Here is a 19,458-nt window from a genome sequence, read left to right as displayed (position 1 = left end):
AATAAACAGTTTTCTACCATTTGTATATGATCAACTAAGAAAATTGATGAGATGGGAAAAATATCAATAGAACAGTGTTAAATGTCCAATTTCCTCCATTCTGAGATAATGAATATAGCAGATGATTGAATCTGACAAACTGCAATGATATTTGTTTATTTCCATTTTTGACACTTTATAACACAATACACAATAACAAGTTTACCATCATTTTTACATAATCAACTAACAATGTTATTAAGATGCAGGAAATGTCAAACAAACACTTTTACGTATCTTATTAGTTCAATAATGAGACTGTTAATATGCCTAACAATTGAATCTGAGGAAATGTGAAAAAACAGCATAACTTCTAAAAGAATGGCCCGATAATGCTGATTTTGGAACTCAACCTGCATTTTAGTTAGTTTGACTACTCCTGTGAGTATAATGACAATTGGCCTATCTGTTTTTCTTATATTGTGTTATTAGCATTGCATATATGTTGAAAGAAGTGAAAAAACAGCATAACTTCCCTAAGAATGGCCCAATCATGCTGATTTTCGAACTTTACCTGCGTATTATGTATATTAATCAGTTCTGTAAGTTTCAAGCCAAAAGACAAATTGGTTTTCCATTTATAGTGTTATCGGTGCTGCATATATGCTGAAAAAAGAGAAAAAATAGCCTAAATTCACTAAAAATGACCCAATCATGCTGATTTTCGAACTTTACCTGCGTATTATGTATATTAATCAGTTCTGTAAGTTTCAAGCCAAAAGGTAAAATGGTTTTCCATTTATAGTGTTATCGGTGCTGCATATATGCTGAAAAAAGAGAAAAAATAGCCTAAATTCACTAAAAATGACCCAATCACGCTGATTTTCGAACTTGACCTGCATATTATAAATATTCATCAGTTCTGTAAGTTTCAAGCCAAAAGGTAAAATGGTTTTCCACTTATCGTGTTATCGGTGCTGCATATATGCTGAAAAAAGTGAAAAAACAGCATAAATTCCCTATTAGTGACCCGATCATGCTGATTTTCGAACTTGACCTGCGTATTATGAATATTCATCAGTTCTGTAAGTTTCAAGCCAAAAGATAAAATGGTTTTCCACTTATCGTGTTATCGGTGCTGCATATATGCTGAAAAAAGTGAAAAAACAGCATAAATTCCCTATAAGTGACCCGATCATACTGATTTTCGAACTTGACCTGTGTATTACGAATATTCATCAGTTCTGTAAGTTTCAAGCCAAAAGAAAAAACAGTTTTCCACTTATCGTGTTATCGGTAAAAGTGCACGGCGACGGCGACGGCGACGACAGACGCAGATGATGGCTATATGTACAGACACATCTGTGTCTGTACATAAAAAGAGGGATAATCTCTTTTAGCAAAATGAAATATTTGCTTGATAATCATAATCTGATATGAGATAAATGTGATATTTTTTTGGAGGTCAGCAAAACAACATATTGACCAAATGCCAAAGCTGATAATTGTTTTATTATATTATTTGCTGCGGTGAAATTATTTAATGAATATATATGAAGCAAATGCAAAACTAACTTTCAATTTCAACAGTCATATCATAATTATAAAGTGATAATACAGTGTAAATACAGGACTGGACATAGATGGACATGCTTAATCATTGTATTATGTGATATCTGTATGAACATATGTCACAACATATGTACATTATTAAAAACCAATGCTTGTTTAACATAAACACAAATGGTAAACGATCTGTTCTAGTTGTGCCTGATAGTCCATAACAAAATATCACATGGTCAGCACAAAGTCCACAGACTCAAATGGTAAATTACGTTACGGCTGTGCCTGATAGTCCATAACAAAATATTACATGGTCACCACACAGTCCATAGACTCAAACTGTACATTCTGCTCGGTCTCTGCCTGATAGTCCATCACCCATATTAAGAGGTCACCACCTGGTCCACAGACTCAAACTCTACTTCCTGACCAGGTTGGGCATGAGTGGCTATGTGAACCTGTGCCTCGTCCAGAGTTCGGAAAATTTCATAACAATGTCCACACATGAACTCACTAATTCCCTCCTGCTTCTGTGCCTCTTCCATCACTGCCACTTCTTCTATGAGGATGGATGCAGTTGAGGCTTCCGTCTCTGGTGGCACGCTTTCCTCAATAACATCCACCGAAGCACTAGATGTGGGCGTAGTCAGAGGCTTCTTCATGTACATGGGGCACGTCTTCCCGTGTTTCCAATACGTCATCTTCCTCGTGTACACTTTGCCGCAGGGGCACCTGTACCTGTTCCCATCATGCATCACCCTGTGCTTCCGCAGGTGGTGTTTGCTCCTGTATCTCCTGTGGCACACATCGCACTGGTGAGAGCCTGCCTGGCCATGGGTGAACCTGTGCTTCTGCAGGACGGTTCGGTACGCAAAAGTTTTATCGCACAAATCACACTTGAAGGGCCTGTCTCCCGTGTGCCTGTTGATGTGCTCGGCCAGCACCATCGGCTTGAAGAACGCAGCAGGGCAGTGGGGGCATTTATGTGGCCTGTCGCGTGCCTCGGCCTCCTTGTGCGTTTCCACATGGTTCTTTAACACGGACTTGTTCTGAAAACTCTTTCCGCAGAGGTTGCACGTGTGGTCCCTGACGCCCATGTGGATGTGCTTGATGTGATCATTCATGCTGGCCTTATTATAGACGTTACCACACAAACTGCACACCATCTTTCCCCTGGGTCCGGACCCTGGTGCCAGGTAGCGATTGTACCCATTATGCCCCGTCTCCATCAGATGGTCCTGGTACATCAAGGGAGTCATGGACTCCCCGCATTCAGCACAGGTCACAGTCATCTCTGCGTGGTACTTGTAATGGTGATCTCTCTCTGCATGCTGGCCACAGATACTGCACCTTGTCCAGGGGCCAAACTACAATATGGAATACAATCATAATCAATTAAATGTGCATGTCACATTCAATTCCACAATGCTTTTACAAGTTATGTTTTATCTAGTGATCTTACAGAGAGCTGAACTTACTACTACAATCAGGTCCATAACACATCCCAGTTACATACCTCAGACAAAAAAATAAATGAAAGAACATGAAACAAATCAACTGATTTATAAATTACTGATGACAATCAAGTCCCAAATATTTATATAATTTGTACAGCACTGAGACAGAAGTGAACTGCGATTTTAAGGAATATTATTATTATTACTATTATTATTATATACCTTGGCGTTATCCTTCCCCTCTTCTCCACAAATCTTCCTGTTGAGGTGTCTTGTAAGGTAGTGAGGCATAGCAAACACACGGCCACACGTCGGGCACTCGTAATGACCACCAGCTTTGTGTCTCTCCTTCACCCACGGTTTACTGTTCTTGCTCTTCTTCTTCACTTCGTGTTTAACGTGCTCCACAGGCGGCAGTCTCAGAGAAAGCGTCACTTCCCCGTTGGACTGGGACTCGATGCTTAAGATGGGATTGGCCTTGCTGAGAACTTCTGACACTGTGGCTTGAGACTCTATTAATGCCCCCGAGGCCACAGCCCTTTCAAGCTGACTCAGATCCTCTTCTGAGTGGCCCATACTTGAGTCTTCCATATCCTGCATCGCCTCACTGCTTCTTTCCACCTCTTCTACTGCTTTCTGCGCTTTATTTTTTTCCGTCCTTTCAGGGCTGATGTCCATCTTGCTCACAGTCTGGTACGTGTGGTCAACTTTGTCTGGGCTTTCAGTGTGTGTGGGTTCTGAGAGCAGGCTCCGGTACTTTCCCTGGACATGGCTTACCCTGCCACTTCTCCTTGGAGAGCTGTTTACACTGGACTGGTTTGTCTTGCTGCTGGATGCAGGGCTGTCTTGCAGCGCTAGCAAAGATGTCACTACTGGATGGGTTGTCTTGCTGATGGTCACACTGCCCCCTTGTGGTGGTTTTGAAGGTGTGGTGATGACGCTGGAAGAAAATGATGCCACAGACTCACTCATGGCATCATCAGCATCATCTTCTTCTTCACCTTCATCAGCATCATCCAGGTTCTCATTTCCATCTACACTCATTTCTGTATCCTGATAACCAGTCTCCTCCTGGAAAAGGTGGAAGTACGTATTCCATTATAGATGTAGAAATTGCATAAATCAGACTGCAATAAAACCAAACCTACAATTTCCAGTGATTTTGATTTGTTAAAAAGCATAATCATAAAGCCTTCAAAAATTTGCAGTAAACTCCACACAAATCTAGCAAATCTAAATAAATTTAGCAATATCTAGATTTTAGAAACATCCGCAGGGGCATATCCAGAGATATTTTCTGACAGTCTTCCAAATTATCTTTGTTGATCCATCCTCTATTTTTGACCATCTTCTGTAAGACCCAGAAAACAGCCTCAATCTGTCCTTATCCCATAAAACATGACTCCATTAAACGTGCACCAACCTCCAGATCCGAGTCTCCATCTTGAGTGAACTTCGCCAGCAAGTCCTGACAGCCCCTGACCGCCTCCAGACTCCCCTGCATCACACACCAGTCATTGTTGTAGTACAGGTTGACTCTCGTCCTCTCGGCCACCTCTTGGAGATAGATCTCCTTGTCCCCCGGGATGAAATCTAACAGTTCTGGACTCACCACTGCTGCAACTGTACTGAAGACCTGATAATGGAATTTCAGAAATCATAATTCAACAACCGGAATGAGATTGTTAGCAGTTAAGCAGCTACAGGACCCTTCACAACCAAAGTTGATCTGCAGACTAACAGATCCGTGGATCGAATATGACCGACCCACTTGGAAGCTTAAGGCATCATCCCTGTGAGTAATCTACTCAGTGTCTATTAGGTGATTATGTGGCCAGCTTTCAAGTGGGTTGGCCATATTTGATCCAGGGATATGTTAGTCTCCGACCAACTTGTTCTGAATACAGCCATAGTTTACTCGGATAATAATAAGTTTTAAGTAACAATGTTCAATCATAAAATTTAAATTCAACACTGCCAGGCATTTTATCAGAGTGAATGAAATATTAAGTTATCAGAAAAATCCAGAGTAACCACATGCAGGGATGTCACTGGGTCAAAATAAATCCCTTGAAATCAGGGAATTCACGGAACAAATCCATACACACATATATATACAACTGGTTGTCTACCAATCCTCCAGAAAACAGAGAATTCTTTAAGTAATCATGTACAGTGATAGGACTGGATTCTAATAATTATAATAATTAATAATAAAATCTGATATGGGGATTCCCTTTAATAACCACATCAATGCAGTTTCTTACCTGAGCAGGTCTTGGTTTGCCTTCCAATATATGGTTATACAAATGTTCCAGCAGTTTTTGTTTTTTGCATATGGCTTTGGAACATACTGGACAGTGATAGTGGTCAATGGACTGACCCTTACAACCAGGCTGGTACACCTTTACCAGGTACTTCTCTGTAATTATAAATGAATATATTACAACTTCTCCAGATACTTACCTGTTATTATAAACAATCATATAAAATACAACTTCTATAAAGTACTTCTCTGCCCTGATTATGCATATATGTATGAAGTAGTTAGCTTATATGTATTTTGGTATTTGAATGATCCAAAGTAGTTATACTTATTTAAGCTTATGTGCGCAATTTATGTAAAACTGTAGTTTAGAGAGCTTGTAAAATGTACGTGTACACATTTTAATGCTCAATAAATTAATTAATTATATACAATATCTTAACATAAAATTTTGACTGAATGAACTTTTCACATAAGGATAAATGCAAGCACATTATTCAGACATGTTATTGCACCCAAAGTTTGAGGCTGCCATGGCACTTAGCACTTCTCTATAAAGAAATATCTAAAACAGATACGAATCTTCACAAAAATCTGTCTGTTAAATAAATTAAAAAGCAGAATAATAATTTTAATTACAATAAACACTTAACACAGCACACAAAGTCAGAGAAAAATAGGTATGCTATAGATTTATTACAATCATGGGTGAAAGTTGTAAAAACTGAAAATCCTGAAAACTTAGCTTGCAATTTTTCATCACATTAAGACCATATGAAAGAAAAACAAGGCAGCAAAGCTGTCAAATGTACAGACAAAAAACAGAAAATAAAGATGCAAAATAGGTCATTTTGTCAATTTTGATGCAATAATAAATAATGCTTATAATAGCACTGTCAGTCAACACTGAATTTTAATCATGCACAACAGGTAAAATGGTCAATAACATGAGCGGACCCAGAGATATTTTCTGACAGTATTCCAAAGTATCTATTTTGATCCATCCTCCATTTTGATGGTCTTCCAACAGAAGAAAAAATAGATACCAGGCAATATAAACTTAATAACCTGACTGTCTTCCGGAAGTCCCAGAAGATGGTCTCAATCTACCCTTTCAATAAGATTACAGTTTCAGGACCATGAGAGTTCAAATTCACATGATGTAAGTCTCAATATTTGAAAAATGATGACAGTGCATAAAATAATATTACATAAGTAACATAATGTTTAAAGACATAAAAAACAATACAACTGCTTATGTGGAAAAACAGAAATGTCAGAGTCTCAGGCGAATGAGAGTTTAAAGTCACAAATGCAAGTGTTTGAGAAAAAATTATAAAGGAAAACAACAAAACTAGAAAAGCACTCCGAGAGTGCAGACCTCTGCCAAGGTAGCAATTGTTGATTATTATTGATTTTTGTCCTCTTTGGCCCACTTCTGACAGTTCCTGAAAATTTCAGCAAAATCGGTCCATAACTTTTTGAGTTATGTTGATGACAAACAGGGGTGAAAATATAACCTCCTTGGCAGAGGTAAATATAATTCCAATGAAGCTGCTATTCAAACTTTTAATCTTTCAGTTTGATATATATATATATATATATATATATATATATATATATATATATATATATATATATATATATATATATATATATATATATATATATATATATATAACTTATTTGCAATATTAAACAAAATTTACCTGCATAATTATCACTGCTTCCTTATTATTAATCTAGCAGAGAGCTTAACCTATGGGAGTTTACAGGGAAATATCAACAAGTGTGCTTTATGTAATCTCAAATCACAAGTGTGCTTTATGTAGCCTATCAATTAGGCAAATTACTTTATAACTGAAATTAGCGAAGTGATACCCAAGGGAAATTTATAGACTGACCCTCTCAAAGGTCTTTCAGGCCCATAAGTCACAACTTAAGAAGAGCACAAAACAATAATGCACAAAATAGGAGACTACCACTTCTGATGCAATAATACATTATGTTTAACTGCACAGTCAACATCAAATTTTAATTCTGCACAACAGGTAACACCGATGAGAGTAAAAGCATAAGGCTTCAGGCCCATCAGAGTTCAAGTTTATACTTAGAAAGTGCCAGAATGAGAAAAATGAAATTTCACACAAAATTGCATTAAATTCAATAATAAATGATAACCCAATTGACCTGGCTTTCTAATTTGAACTGCATGCCAATCCTAAAAATCATACTCTTAAGTTAAATATAATAATAAATAACACAGTTTTCTTTTCATAATGTTTGCAGTAGCAGTGCAAAAAGATTATTGTCAATTTTGATGTAACATTACATAATAAATTATAGAATAATTATCACCAATTTTTGATTATTGACTATAAATAGCATGAACATGTAGAAAATTTGATTACCATCCGGCTTCATGTCCATGGGAGCTCCAAGTCCCACAATGAATATGCCAAAAAGATAATGAATATTTCACTAAAATGAATAACTTCCAGAAAAAGAAGCCCATTAGACTGCTTTTCCAACTTGGGCTGCATTTTAGTCCTGTGTTTCTTTTTTGAAAGTTTGACAATCATAACGAACACGGTTTTCCCATCATGGTCATCATGGCAGATGTGGATGATTGAATCTGACAAACTGCAATGATATGAGTTTATTTCCGTTTTGGACACTTGATTACACAATACATGATAACAAGTTTACCATCATTTTTACATAATCAACTAACAATGTTGTAAAGATGCAGGAAATATCAAACACACACTTTTACGTATCTTATTAGTTCAATAATGAGACTGTTAACATGCCTAAGAATTGAATCTGAGGAAATTTGAAAAAACAGTACAACTTCTAAAATAATGGCCCGATAACACTGATTTTCGAATTTAACCTGCATTTTTGTAAGATTGACCACTCCTGTGAGTATAATGACAATTGGCTAAGCTGTTTTTCTTATATTGTGTTATTAATGTTGCATATATGTTGAAAAAAGTGAAAAAACAGCATAAAAAAATTAAAAGAAAATGTAAAATAAAACATAACAAAAAATACCAATAAAGCTGCTATTCAAACTTTTAATCTAGCTGTACAATTACTAACATGATATGAATAACCCTATTGAGTTTGAGAATAATAAGGCACTGTTATTCATCTTTAGCATTAATGTAAGCGTTACACAAATTTTTTTTTGTAAACTTATTTTCCATATTAAATAACATTTACCTGCATAATAATCATCGATTCCTAATTATGTGACACAGTTAAGAAAGCTAAACCGATGGGACTTTACAATGAAATCTCAATGTGTTTTTATGTAATCTCATTTAATACCCACTTGAAAATTAATTAAGCAAATTATTTTATAACCCTGAAATAACTTGAAAATCAATTAAGCAAATTATTTTATAACCCTGAATTAACTGCCTACTATCCATATACATTTATTGCACCAAATAGCACTGTACTGCATTGCTTTCAAAACAGAAAACAATTACGATGGTTTTCCAACACAAGCTGCACTTCACTCTTTTCAGTAAGGTTGATTATCATAAGTAACATGGTTTTCCCTTAATCGCTATCCTGGCAGCAGTGTCCAAAATAGGGTTTTCTTTAACTTTCATGCAATATAACATAATACTTAACAGCAAAATGACCATCAAATTTTTTATAAAAAAATAAAAGTATCATGGATATTCAGAAAATGTGATATGGAAAGGTCTCCAGGGACATGGAAGTTAGGGTCACACTTTCAAAATGCCAAAATGTTAACAAGAGATAACTGTACTGAAATGATTTTCTTTCCATTTTCAACACCTTTTTTACATAAAACCATCATCAATTAACTGTCATTTTTAAATTATCAACTAGGAAAATTGTTGACATAGGAAAAATATCAATAGAACAATTTATAATGTCCAATTAGCTCCATTTGGAGATTCTGAACATAGTGAATGATTGAATCTGACGAACTGCAATGATGAGTTCCTTTCCATTTTTGATACTTTATTACACAATGCAGGATAATAGGTTTACCTTCATTTTTATATAATCAACTAACAATATTGTTAAGAAGCAGAAAATGTTAAAACAACACTTTAACATATCCAATTAGTACCGTTATGAGACTGTTAACATGCTTAAGAATTAAATCTGAAGAAAAACCACTTATATACAAAAAGGCTAATAACTTCATCAAAACTTAACTGATCAAGCTTATTTTCAAACTTGATCTGTATACTGGTCAGATTGATCACTCCTGTGAGTTGCAAGACAAAAGGCTGATTGGTTTTCCTTAAAATGCATTATCAGTGTTGCATGTATGCTGAATAAAGGGAAAAAAACAGCATTACTTTAGTAAAAATAGTCCAATCATGCCAATTTTCAAACTTGACCTGCGTATAATAAATATTCACCAGTTCTGTAAATTTCAATCCAAGGAAAGGAAAAACATTTTTACACTTATCATGTTATCGGTGTTATAAAAGTGCTGAAAAAATTGAAAAAAAAAAAAAAGAAAAGAAAACTTCCATAAAAATTGCCCGATCTTGCTGATTTTCAAACTTGACCTGCGTATTATGAATATTCATTAGTTCTGTAAGTTTCAAGCCAAATGAAAAAACAGTTTTCCACTTATTGTGTTATCAGTGCTGCATATATGCTGAAAAAAGTGAAAAAACAGCATAAATTCCCTAACAATAATCGAATCATGCTGATTTTTGAACTTGACTTGCGTATTATGAATATTTATCAGTTCTACAAGTTTCAAGCCAAAAGGTAAATTGGTTTTCCACTTATGGTGTTATCGGTGCTGCATATATGCTGAAAAATAGTGAAAAAAACAGCATAAATTCCCTAAAAATGACCCAATCATGCTGATTTTCGAACTTGACCTGTGTATTATGAATATTAATCAGTTTTGTAAGTTTCAAGCCAAAAGGTAGGACTGTTTTCCACTTATCGTGTTATCGGGGTTGCATATATGCTGAAAAAAGTGAAAAAACAGCATAAATTCCCTAAAAATGACCCGATCATGCTGATTTTCGAACTTGACCTGCATATTATGAATATTCATCAGTTCTGTAACTTTCAAGCCAAAAGGTAAAATGGTTTTTCACTTATCGTGTTATCGGTGCTGCATATATGCTGAAAAAAGTGAAAAAACAGCATAAATTCCCTAAAAGTGACCCGATCATGCTGATTTTCGAACTTGACCTGCGTATTATGAATATTCATCAGTTTTGTAAGTTTCAAGTCAAAAGGTAAAATGGTTTTCCACTTATCGTGTTATCAGTGCTGCATATATGCTGAAAAAAGTGAACAAGGCAGCAAAGCTGTCAAATGTACAGACAAAGAACAGAAAATAAAGATGCAAATAAGTGAAAAATTAAATTTTCACAAAAAACTGTTAAATTGCCAGAAAAATTTACCAAACAGACTGCGTTGCCTATTGAAGCTGTATGTTAGACCCATGTTTCTTTCCTGTAAGTTTGAGAACAGTAAGTGACATGATTTCCCTTAAATGGTCATCATAGGAGCAGTGCCCAAAATAGGGGTTTCTTCAAATTTTGATGCAACATTACATAATGTTTAACAGCATAATGACAATCAAATGTTATTAATAAAATATTAGTAACATGGACATTCAGAAAATGTGACAAGCAAAAGTCTTCAAGATCATGGAACTTTAAAGTCACACCTTGAAAATGCCAATATGTGAAAAATTAAATTTTCACAAAAAAATGTTTAACTGCCAAAAAAAAAAAAAAAAAAAAAAAAAACCAAACAGACTGCATTGCCTACTGAAGCTGTATTTTAGTCCCATGTTTCTATCCTGTAAGTTTGAGAACAGTAAGTGACATGATTTTCCTTAAATGGTCATCATGGAAGCAGTGCCCAAAATGGGGGTTTCTTCAAATTTTGATGCAATATTACATAATGTTTAACAGCTTAATGACCATCAATTTTTAATTATAAAATATTTGTATCACAGATATTCAGAAAATGTGACTAGCAAAGGTCTTCAGGCCCATGGAACTTCAAAGTCACGCCTTGATAATGCCAAAATGTAAACAAGACAGCACTGTTCTGAAATGGGTTTATTTCCATTTTTAACACTTTTTTAACATAAAACAAAATAAACATTTTACTGCCATTTTTATATGTCCAACTAAGAAAATTGATGAGATGGGAAAAGTATCAATAGAACAGTGTTAAATGTCCAATTTCCTCCATTCTGAGATTCTGAACATAGTGGATGATTGAATATGACAAACTGCAATGATATGAGTTTCTTTCCATTTTTGACACTTTATTACACAATACATGATAACAAGTTTACCATCATTTTTACATAATCTACTAACAATGTTGTAAAGATGCAGGAAATGTCAAACAAACACTTTAATGTATCTTATTAGTAAAATAATAAGACTGTTAACATGCCTAAGAATTGAATCTGAGGAAATGTGAAAAAACAGCATAACTTCTTAAGTAATGGCCCGATTATGCTTATTTTCAAACTCAACCTGTGTTTTAGTAAGATTGACCACTCCTGGGAGTATAATTACAACTGGCCAATCCGTTTTTCTTATATTGTGTTATCAGTGTTGCATTTATATTGAAAATAGTGAAAAAACAGCATAAATTACCTAAAAGTGACCCGATCATGCTGATTTTCGAACTTGACCTGCGTATTATGAATATTCATCAGTTCTGTAAGTTTCAAGTCAAAAGGTAAAATGGTTTTCCACTTATCGTGTTATCGGTGCTGCATATATGCTGAAAAAAGTGAAAAAACAGCATAAATTCCCTAAAAGTGACCTGATCATGCTGATTTTCGAACTTGACCTGCGTATTATGAATATTCATCAGTTCTGTAAGTTTCAAGTCAAAAGGTAAAATGGTTTTCCACTTATCGTGTTATCGGTGCTGCATATATGCTGAAAAAAGTGAAAAAACAGCATAAATTCCCTAAAAGTGACCTGATCATGCTGATTTTCGAACTTGACCTGCGTATTATGAATATTCATCAGTTCTGTAAGTTTCAAGTCAAAAGGTAAAATTGTTTTCCACTTATCGTGTTATCGGTGCTGCATACATGCTGAAAAAAGTGAAACTAGCTGTACAATTACTAACATGATATGAATAACCCTATTGAGTTTGAGAATAATAAGGCACTGTTATTCATCTTTAGCATTAATGTAAGCGTTACACAAATTTTTTTTTGTAAACTTATTTTCCATATTAAATAACATTTACCTGCATAATAATCATCGATTCCTAATTATGTGACACAGTTAAGAAAGCTAAACCGATGGGACTTTACAATGAAATCTCAATGTGTGTTTATGTAATCTCATTTAATACCCACTTGAAAATTAATTAAGCAAATTATTTTATAACCCTGAAATAACTTGAAAATCAATTAAGCAAATTATTTTATAACCCTGAATTAACTGCCTACTATCCATATACATTTATTGCACCAAATAGCACTGTACTGCATTGCTTTCAAAACAGAAAACAATTACGATGGTTTTCCAACACAAGCTGCACTTCACTCTTTTCAGTAAGGTTGATTATCATAAGTAACATGGTTTTCCCTTAATCGCTATCCTGGCAGCAGTGTCCAAAATAGGGTTTTCTTTAACTTTCATGCAATATAACATAATACTTAACAGCATAATGACCATCAAATTTTTTATAAAAAAATAAAAGTATCATGGATATTCAGAAAATGTGATATGGAAAGGTCTCCAAGGACATGGAAGTTAGGGTCACACTTTCAAAATGCCAAAATGTTAACAAGAGATAACTGTACTGAAATGATTTTCTTTCCATTTTCAACACCTTTTTTACATAAAACCATCATCAATTAACTGTCATTTTTAAATGATCAACTAGGAAAATTGTTGACATAGGAAAAATATCAATAGAACAATTTATAATGTCCAATTAGCTCCATTTGGAGATTCTGAACATAGTGAATGATTGAATCTGACGAACTGCAATGATGAGTTCCTTTCCATTTTTGATACTTTATTACACAATGCAGGATAATAGGTTTACCGTCATTTTTATATAATCAACTAACAATATTGTTAAGAAGCAGAAAATGTTAAAACAACACTTTAACATATCCAATTAGTACCATTATGAGACTGTTAACATGCTTAAGAATTAAATCTGAAGAAAAACCACTTATATACAAAAAGGCTAATAACTTCATCAAAACTTAACTGATCAAGCTTATTTTCAAACTTGATCTATATACTGGTCAGATTGATCACTCCTGTGAGTTGCAAGACAAAAGGCTGATTGGTTTTCCTTAAAATGCGTTATCAGTGTTGCATGTATGCTGAATAAAGGGAAAAAAACAGCATTACTTTTGTAAAAATAGTCCAATCATGCCAATTTTCAAACTTGACCTGCGTATAATAAATATTCACCAGTTCTGTAAATTTCAATCCAAGGAAAGGAAAAACATTTTTACACTTATCATGTTATCGGTGTTATAAAAGTGCTGAAAAAATTGAAAAAAAAAACAGGATAACTTCCATAAAAATTGCCCGATCTTGCTGATTTTCAAACTTGACCTGCGTATTATGAATATTCATTAGTTCTGTAAGTTTCAAGCCAAATGAAAAAACAGTTTTCCACTTATTGTGTTATCAGTGCTGCATATATGCTGAAAAAAGTGAAAAAACAGCATAAATTCCCTAACAATAATCGAATCATGCTGATTTTCGAACTTGACTTGCGTATTATGAATATTTATCAGTTCTACAAGTTTCAAGCCAAAAGGTAAATTGGTTTTCCACTTATGGTGTTATCGGTGCTGCATATATGCTGAAAAATAGTGAAAAAACAGCATAAATTCCCTAAAAATGACCCAATCATGCTGATTTTCGAACTTGACCTGTGTATTATGAATATTAATCAGTTTTGTAAGTTTCAAGCCAAAAGGTAGGATGGTTTTCCACTTATCGTGTTATCGGGGTTGCATATATGCTGAAAAAAGTGAAAAACCAGCATAAATTCCCTAAAAATGACCCGATCATGCTGATTTTCGAACTTGACCTGCGTATTATGAATATTCATCAGTTCTGTAACTTTCAAGCCAAAAGGTAAAATGGTTTTTCACTTATCGTGTTATCGGTGCTGCATATATGCTGAAAAAAGTGAAAAAACAGCATAAATTCCCTAAAAGTGACCCGATCATGCTGATTTTCGAACTTGACCTGCGTATTATGAATATTCATCAGTTTTGTAAGTTTCAAGTCAAAAGGTAAAATGGTTTTCCACTTATCGTGTTATCGGTGCTGCATATATGCTGAAAAAAGTGAAAAAACAGCATAAATTCCCTAAAAGTGACCCGATCATGCTGATTTTCGAACTTGACCTGCGTATTATGAATATTCATCAGTTCTGTAAGTTTCATACCAAAAGAAAAAACAGTTTTCCATTTATCGTGTTATCGGTAAAAGTGCACGGCGACGGCGACGGCGACGACGGCGACGACGGCGACGGCGACGACAGACGCAGATGATGGCTATATGTACAGACACATCTGTGTCTGTACATAAAAAACAGCATAAATTCCCTAAAAGTGACCCGATCATGCTGATTTTCGAACTTGACCTGCGTATTATGAATATTCATCAGTTCTGTAAGTTTCATACCAAAAGAAAAAACAGTTTTCCATTTATCGTGTTATCGGTAAAAGTGCACGGCGACGGCGACGGCAACGACGGCGACGACAGACGCAGATGATGGCTATATGTACAGACACATCTGTGTCTGTACATAAAAAAGGATCAAAATGAAGACTGAAAATCCTGAAATCAGGCATAAGTCTGAAAACTTTCACCCATGATCATAGTGAATGGAAAATTCGAAATCCTGAAGCTAAAAATTGAATGCTTACTTCTGTACTTGACTGCAGTTTTCATGTGTACCAACACATGGCTTTTAACCTTGGCATATTTATTGGGTTTAAATTGTGACGTGGCACATAGGGGGCAGTGGTAGGCATAGCAACCACACTCCTTATCTCGACATTTCTTCATCATGGACAGCAACTGGTTCACGTCTTTCACCAGTACTGACTTCTGGTCACACAGCTGTTGATACAGACAGAGAGAAATATTATGTGAATACACGCATGCGTACACAAGCAATAAATAAGGAAAAGAGATAAATGTACATTTGGAAACAAAAAATAACATTCAGTTCAAAATTAATCAATTTGATTTAAATATTCTACATACATATCTAGGTTCAACCCAAAACATTTTTTTGATTTTTCAAAAAAAATTCTAGTGGATATTATAAATTTTGTATCTTGAAAAAATAATATGCATGGAATAGGGTACTAGATGTTTACTTTTTAAAATAAACATTTCACAACAACTAGCAAGAAATCCTACTAGCCCACAAGAAATATCTTTTACAACCTAAACCACAGTCTAAATTTTACAGCTTGTATAATGCATTCAAAAATTATATAGTTTCCCATAAAGTGGGTAAATAAATCAAACAAACAGTCAAATGTCTGCCATTATTATAACAGGTATATTACTTTTTACTTAAAAGATGTCTGTATTTATACACAAAGCACTATGCTTCAGTAATTTACAAAGAAGCTGGGGTAGCGCTAACACTCACCAATTTAGCCAAATGCTAAAACTGACTTAAATTGGCTAAACAAAAAGGGCTTGATTTGACTCATTTTAGTCATATTAACACCATCTGGATAACAAATTGACAAAAAAGTGATGATTTGGTTAAGTGAAAAAAATTGCTAGCGCTACCCCAGAGAAGGAATCATACACAGTAATAAATATAACTGATAACTGTACCTACCTTTTCAACTTTGGAGGCACGTATCTTGAACTAAAATGACAACAATTAAAGACCTCAGATCACCATATACATACATTGTTATTATATTAAAGAAATTTGTTCACTAATTTACACATGATATTGAAGTGATTCATTGCTATGTTGTCATAATTCTTTTCCTATCTTTATCTTTACTGTTCACCAAAAATTAAATCATCTTCTGAAACATTTCACCTTTTATTTCAAGCCAATAATTTTGGGTTTTTTCTTTTCTCATGAATGCTACATATAATATAGCATCCAACTGAACAAATCCTTTCCACAATCTGAGTATTGATTTCCATTTTATTCATGTATTGTTTTTCTGTCAGTACAACATAAAGATGTGTTTACAAACTATAATACTGGAAAGCAGGGCAGAATACTTACTGCATTTCCTGACAAGCAAGGAGATGGGTGAACAACCTGCAAATACACACAAAAAAAGCCCCCTCTTAAAGTTCAACCCCTAAAATCTTCTTTTTACCCTGAATTCTTAACTAATTTACTTCAATATACCTGCAGATGGAAATTCAATGGAAAAATGTCCTCAGATATATATCAGGTTCTCTGAGATGTTTTGATTTTAACCTAAAACTACAAATCTGTCATGTTTTAGGCAATTCATGAGCAAAAATGACACTCTGGTACACAGTCTAAAGTATGTGCTGATAGTACGTATAATAATAGGTTAACTTATGGATTCCTTACAGCATGTAAATATGCTGAAATTTGAAGACAGTCACGTTAAAATGCGGACTCTTGTACTTCTCTGTTGGTTGCAAGGGTCAATAAAAAGAGACAATGTGCTCTGTTTGTGATATTATAACCAGTTAACACACATTCCCTATCCACAAAGAAAACTTCAGGGCCAGGGCCCATGCAGTTTCAAAAAAAAAAAAAAAAAAAAAAATTACCCCCTAGCTTAGTTGACTAGGATTTCCATGAGAGTGCTGTTACACTGCTCCTGATAGGGTAAGATGTGCCCATGTGACCATGTAACCTTGGTAATTAAGTTCTTAGCCAGGGAATCTGACTTCAGTTTTTTTTTTTTTTTTTTGACTGGGGCCTGTCTTAAATTATTTATTGATTGATTTATTTATTTTTATTCTTTTTTTTTTTTTTTGTAAAACCGTTGCCATACATTACCTCATCCTGCTGTGTTCCGGAGGCTGTATTCCCCACCTGAAAGCCAGACTGGTGCACGCGCCTCAGATGGGTCTCCATGGTTCGTCTGTATTGGGAGACAACAGTGCAGCCATCTACAGGGCAGTGGATGTGTCCCTTCATCGACTGACCATTAGGTGTGCACAGCTCTATGTGGCTCTTCAGGATCATCGTGTCTGCAAGTCACAGTAATGTTTTCTATTACACAGAGTAAATTACATGTGTTGGTTAAATGAATTCATAAAATCTTACAATATGCTTTTATAGTGGTAAATACTACAGTTTGAAAATTTTCTAAAATTGTTTAAAAGTTAATATTGGATTTAAAAAATTGACCAATTTAATATTCTTCAGCTATTTGGCTGAAACATTATAATTATAGGGTGAGCCCAGCATGTAATCACACACAATCACCCACAAGTATATGCAGACACGTGCACGGGGGTTTTCATAAGATATGGAGGTCATTTTAGACTGAGCAACTGAAAAAAACTGGGATCATTTTCAAGTCGACCACTGCAGAGCCTTATTATACTGTATGGGTCTTTTCTTTTTGCAAAATACTGTATTTGATTAATTTTAATTAAAATACAATGCACTCACAAAAATATGCTACCAAAAAAATCAACATGTAGCTGTGAATCTAGAACACTTCCTACACAATAATTCCCATACCTCCATAAGCATATCCATATATGCCATGCTGTTTATAGTGGTAGTGAAGGTTACTCTTGGTACCTGGTAAATACAGTGTTATAGGACACAGGGGACAGTGATACAGACCACAGTTACACCCAGGACTCTTACAGCGCCGCACAGGAAACTTGTCCTCGGGACCAACTACGCTGACAGATTTGCACCACAGCTGGAAGTAAATAATAATAATAATAATAATAATAATAATTCTCAGTGATTTTCACAAATCAAGTCGGATACAATAGCTTTTTACATGAAAAACAGTAATCAACAAAATCAATATCTTCAGAGCGTCAATGAGCAAACAGACAATAAAATGATTATCAAAATTATTTAAAATTGAAGGTGATTGATACAATAACATGTAAAAAAAAAAACAGACAAATATCATAATTATCTTAGAATAGAGCTTTGGACAAAACTTGATAATATTCTATGACAAACAAAGGTTTGTTTTTAAATTAGTTATAATACCTGTATTGGTGTCATCCCACTGCCAGAACTGTTTGATGCAACTTGAGATTCATCTTGTGATCCATCCAAGTTTGAGATGTCTTCTTGCTCCTTTTTGATCCCATCCTGATCAGTACTGCCATCTTCAGTATTTTTCCTACTCTCAGTGCTGCCCCCTGCTGGGATTTTAATGTGCTCCGGCAGGACATACACATCATAGTCTTTGGTTGGGTCACCTGTGGCAGCTCTCCTGTACATGTCTTCCCTAGCTTTTGGATTATAATCACCAGCATCTACCTCTTCCTAATTTAAAAGATTTAAATAATCACAAACTTCAAAATATTACTCGTGACATTTTAGTCTATGACCCAATCTAATTGATGCCCATTAGATTTACCACTATCATACCTAAACCTATAAGAAGAAACTCAATGATATAATAAAATTAAAAAAAAAACTACATGAAGAAAAAAAATCAAATGACTCAAAAGAACATGCCTGTGAACAAATAGTGTAACTGTTTATAGTGTTCACAATAACTTTGACCTTCATCCCCTTACCAGTTCCTCCTCTAGCTTTCCATGAAAACATTTCAAAGCTAGATCATCCAAAATAGCATTCGGTGGAGGTGTCGACCCTCGAGGAGGCGCACCCCCTGCCTCTTTGCTTGCCCTCTCCTTCGCTGCCAGATTATTTTTCCACAACAGCTTTTGTTTTATCCTCCATACCACGCCTCTTCGCGGGTCCAACATTTTGGTTGTCCCATCTGGGGCCACAATGATGTCATGGAATTTCTTGAGATGGGTCATCACTGTTCTGGACCTGTCAAAGGAGTAAGGACATGTTTCCTCTGGACAGTGGTAGTGACCCAGGCGCTCTTCTGGAGGATTGCAGCCTTCTGTGTGACAGCGAATGATGAACTTCCCTGAAGAATAGAAGATTTATTAACAAGATCAAACTTTTTATTTATTTATTGTTTTATTTATTTAT

At 34.9% G+C, this 19,458-nt stretch overlaps 1 protein-coding gene across 4 annotated transcripts in view; it reads right to left on the bottom strand.

The window, feature by feature from the left end:
- Positions 1–1,469: 1,469 nt before the first annotated feature.
- Positions 1,470–19,458, bottom strand: part of LOC106179421 (uncharacterized) — a 22,547-nt gene continuing 4,558 nt past the window's right edge. For all 4 annotated transcript variants that reach the window (XM_087010456.1, XM_087010457.1, XM_087010458.1 and 1 more), the window contains exons 4-14: positions 19,029–19,393; positions 18,490–18,771; positions 17,995–18,184; positions 17,302–17,495; positions 16,543–16,578; positions 16,135–16,164; positions 15,197–15,392; positions 5,267–5,421; positions 4,423–4,635; positions 3,222–4,070; positions 1,470–2,909 (exon numbers count right to left, since the gene is read on the bottom strand). In XM_087010456.1, the coding sequence (XP_086866582.1) occupies positions 1,926–2,909; positions 3,222–4,070; positions 4,423–4,635; positions 5,267–5,421; positions 15,197–15,392; positions 16,135–16,164; positions 16,543–16,578; positions 17,302–17,495; positions 17,995–18,184; positions 18,490–18,771; positions 19,029–19,393 (3,494 nt within the window). In that variant the 3' untranslated portion in view covers positions 1,470–1,925. The remainder of the gene's footprint in view (positions 2,910–3,221; positions 4,071–4,422; positions 4,636–5,266; positions 5,422–15,196; positions 15,393–16,134; positions 16,165–16,542; positions 16,579–17,301; positions 17,496–17,994; positions 18,185–18,489; positions 18,772–19,028; positions 19,394–19,458) is intronic.

This window comes from Lingula anatina, chromosome 4 (assembly GCF_051362555.1).
Source record: "Lingula anatina isolate TDL-2025a chromosome 4, LinAna3.0, whole genome shotgun sequence".
Taxonomy (NCBI): domain Eukaryota; kingdom Metazoa; phylum Brachiopoda; class Lingulata; order Lingulida; family Lingulidae; genus Lingula; species Lingula anatina.
Note: the sequence above shows the minus strand (reverse complement) of the source record. Positions and strands in the feature narration are given on the sequence as shown.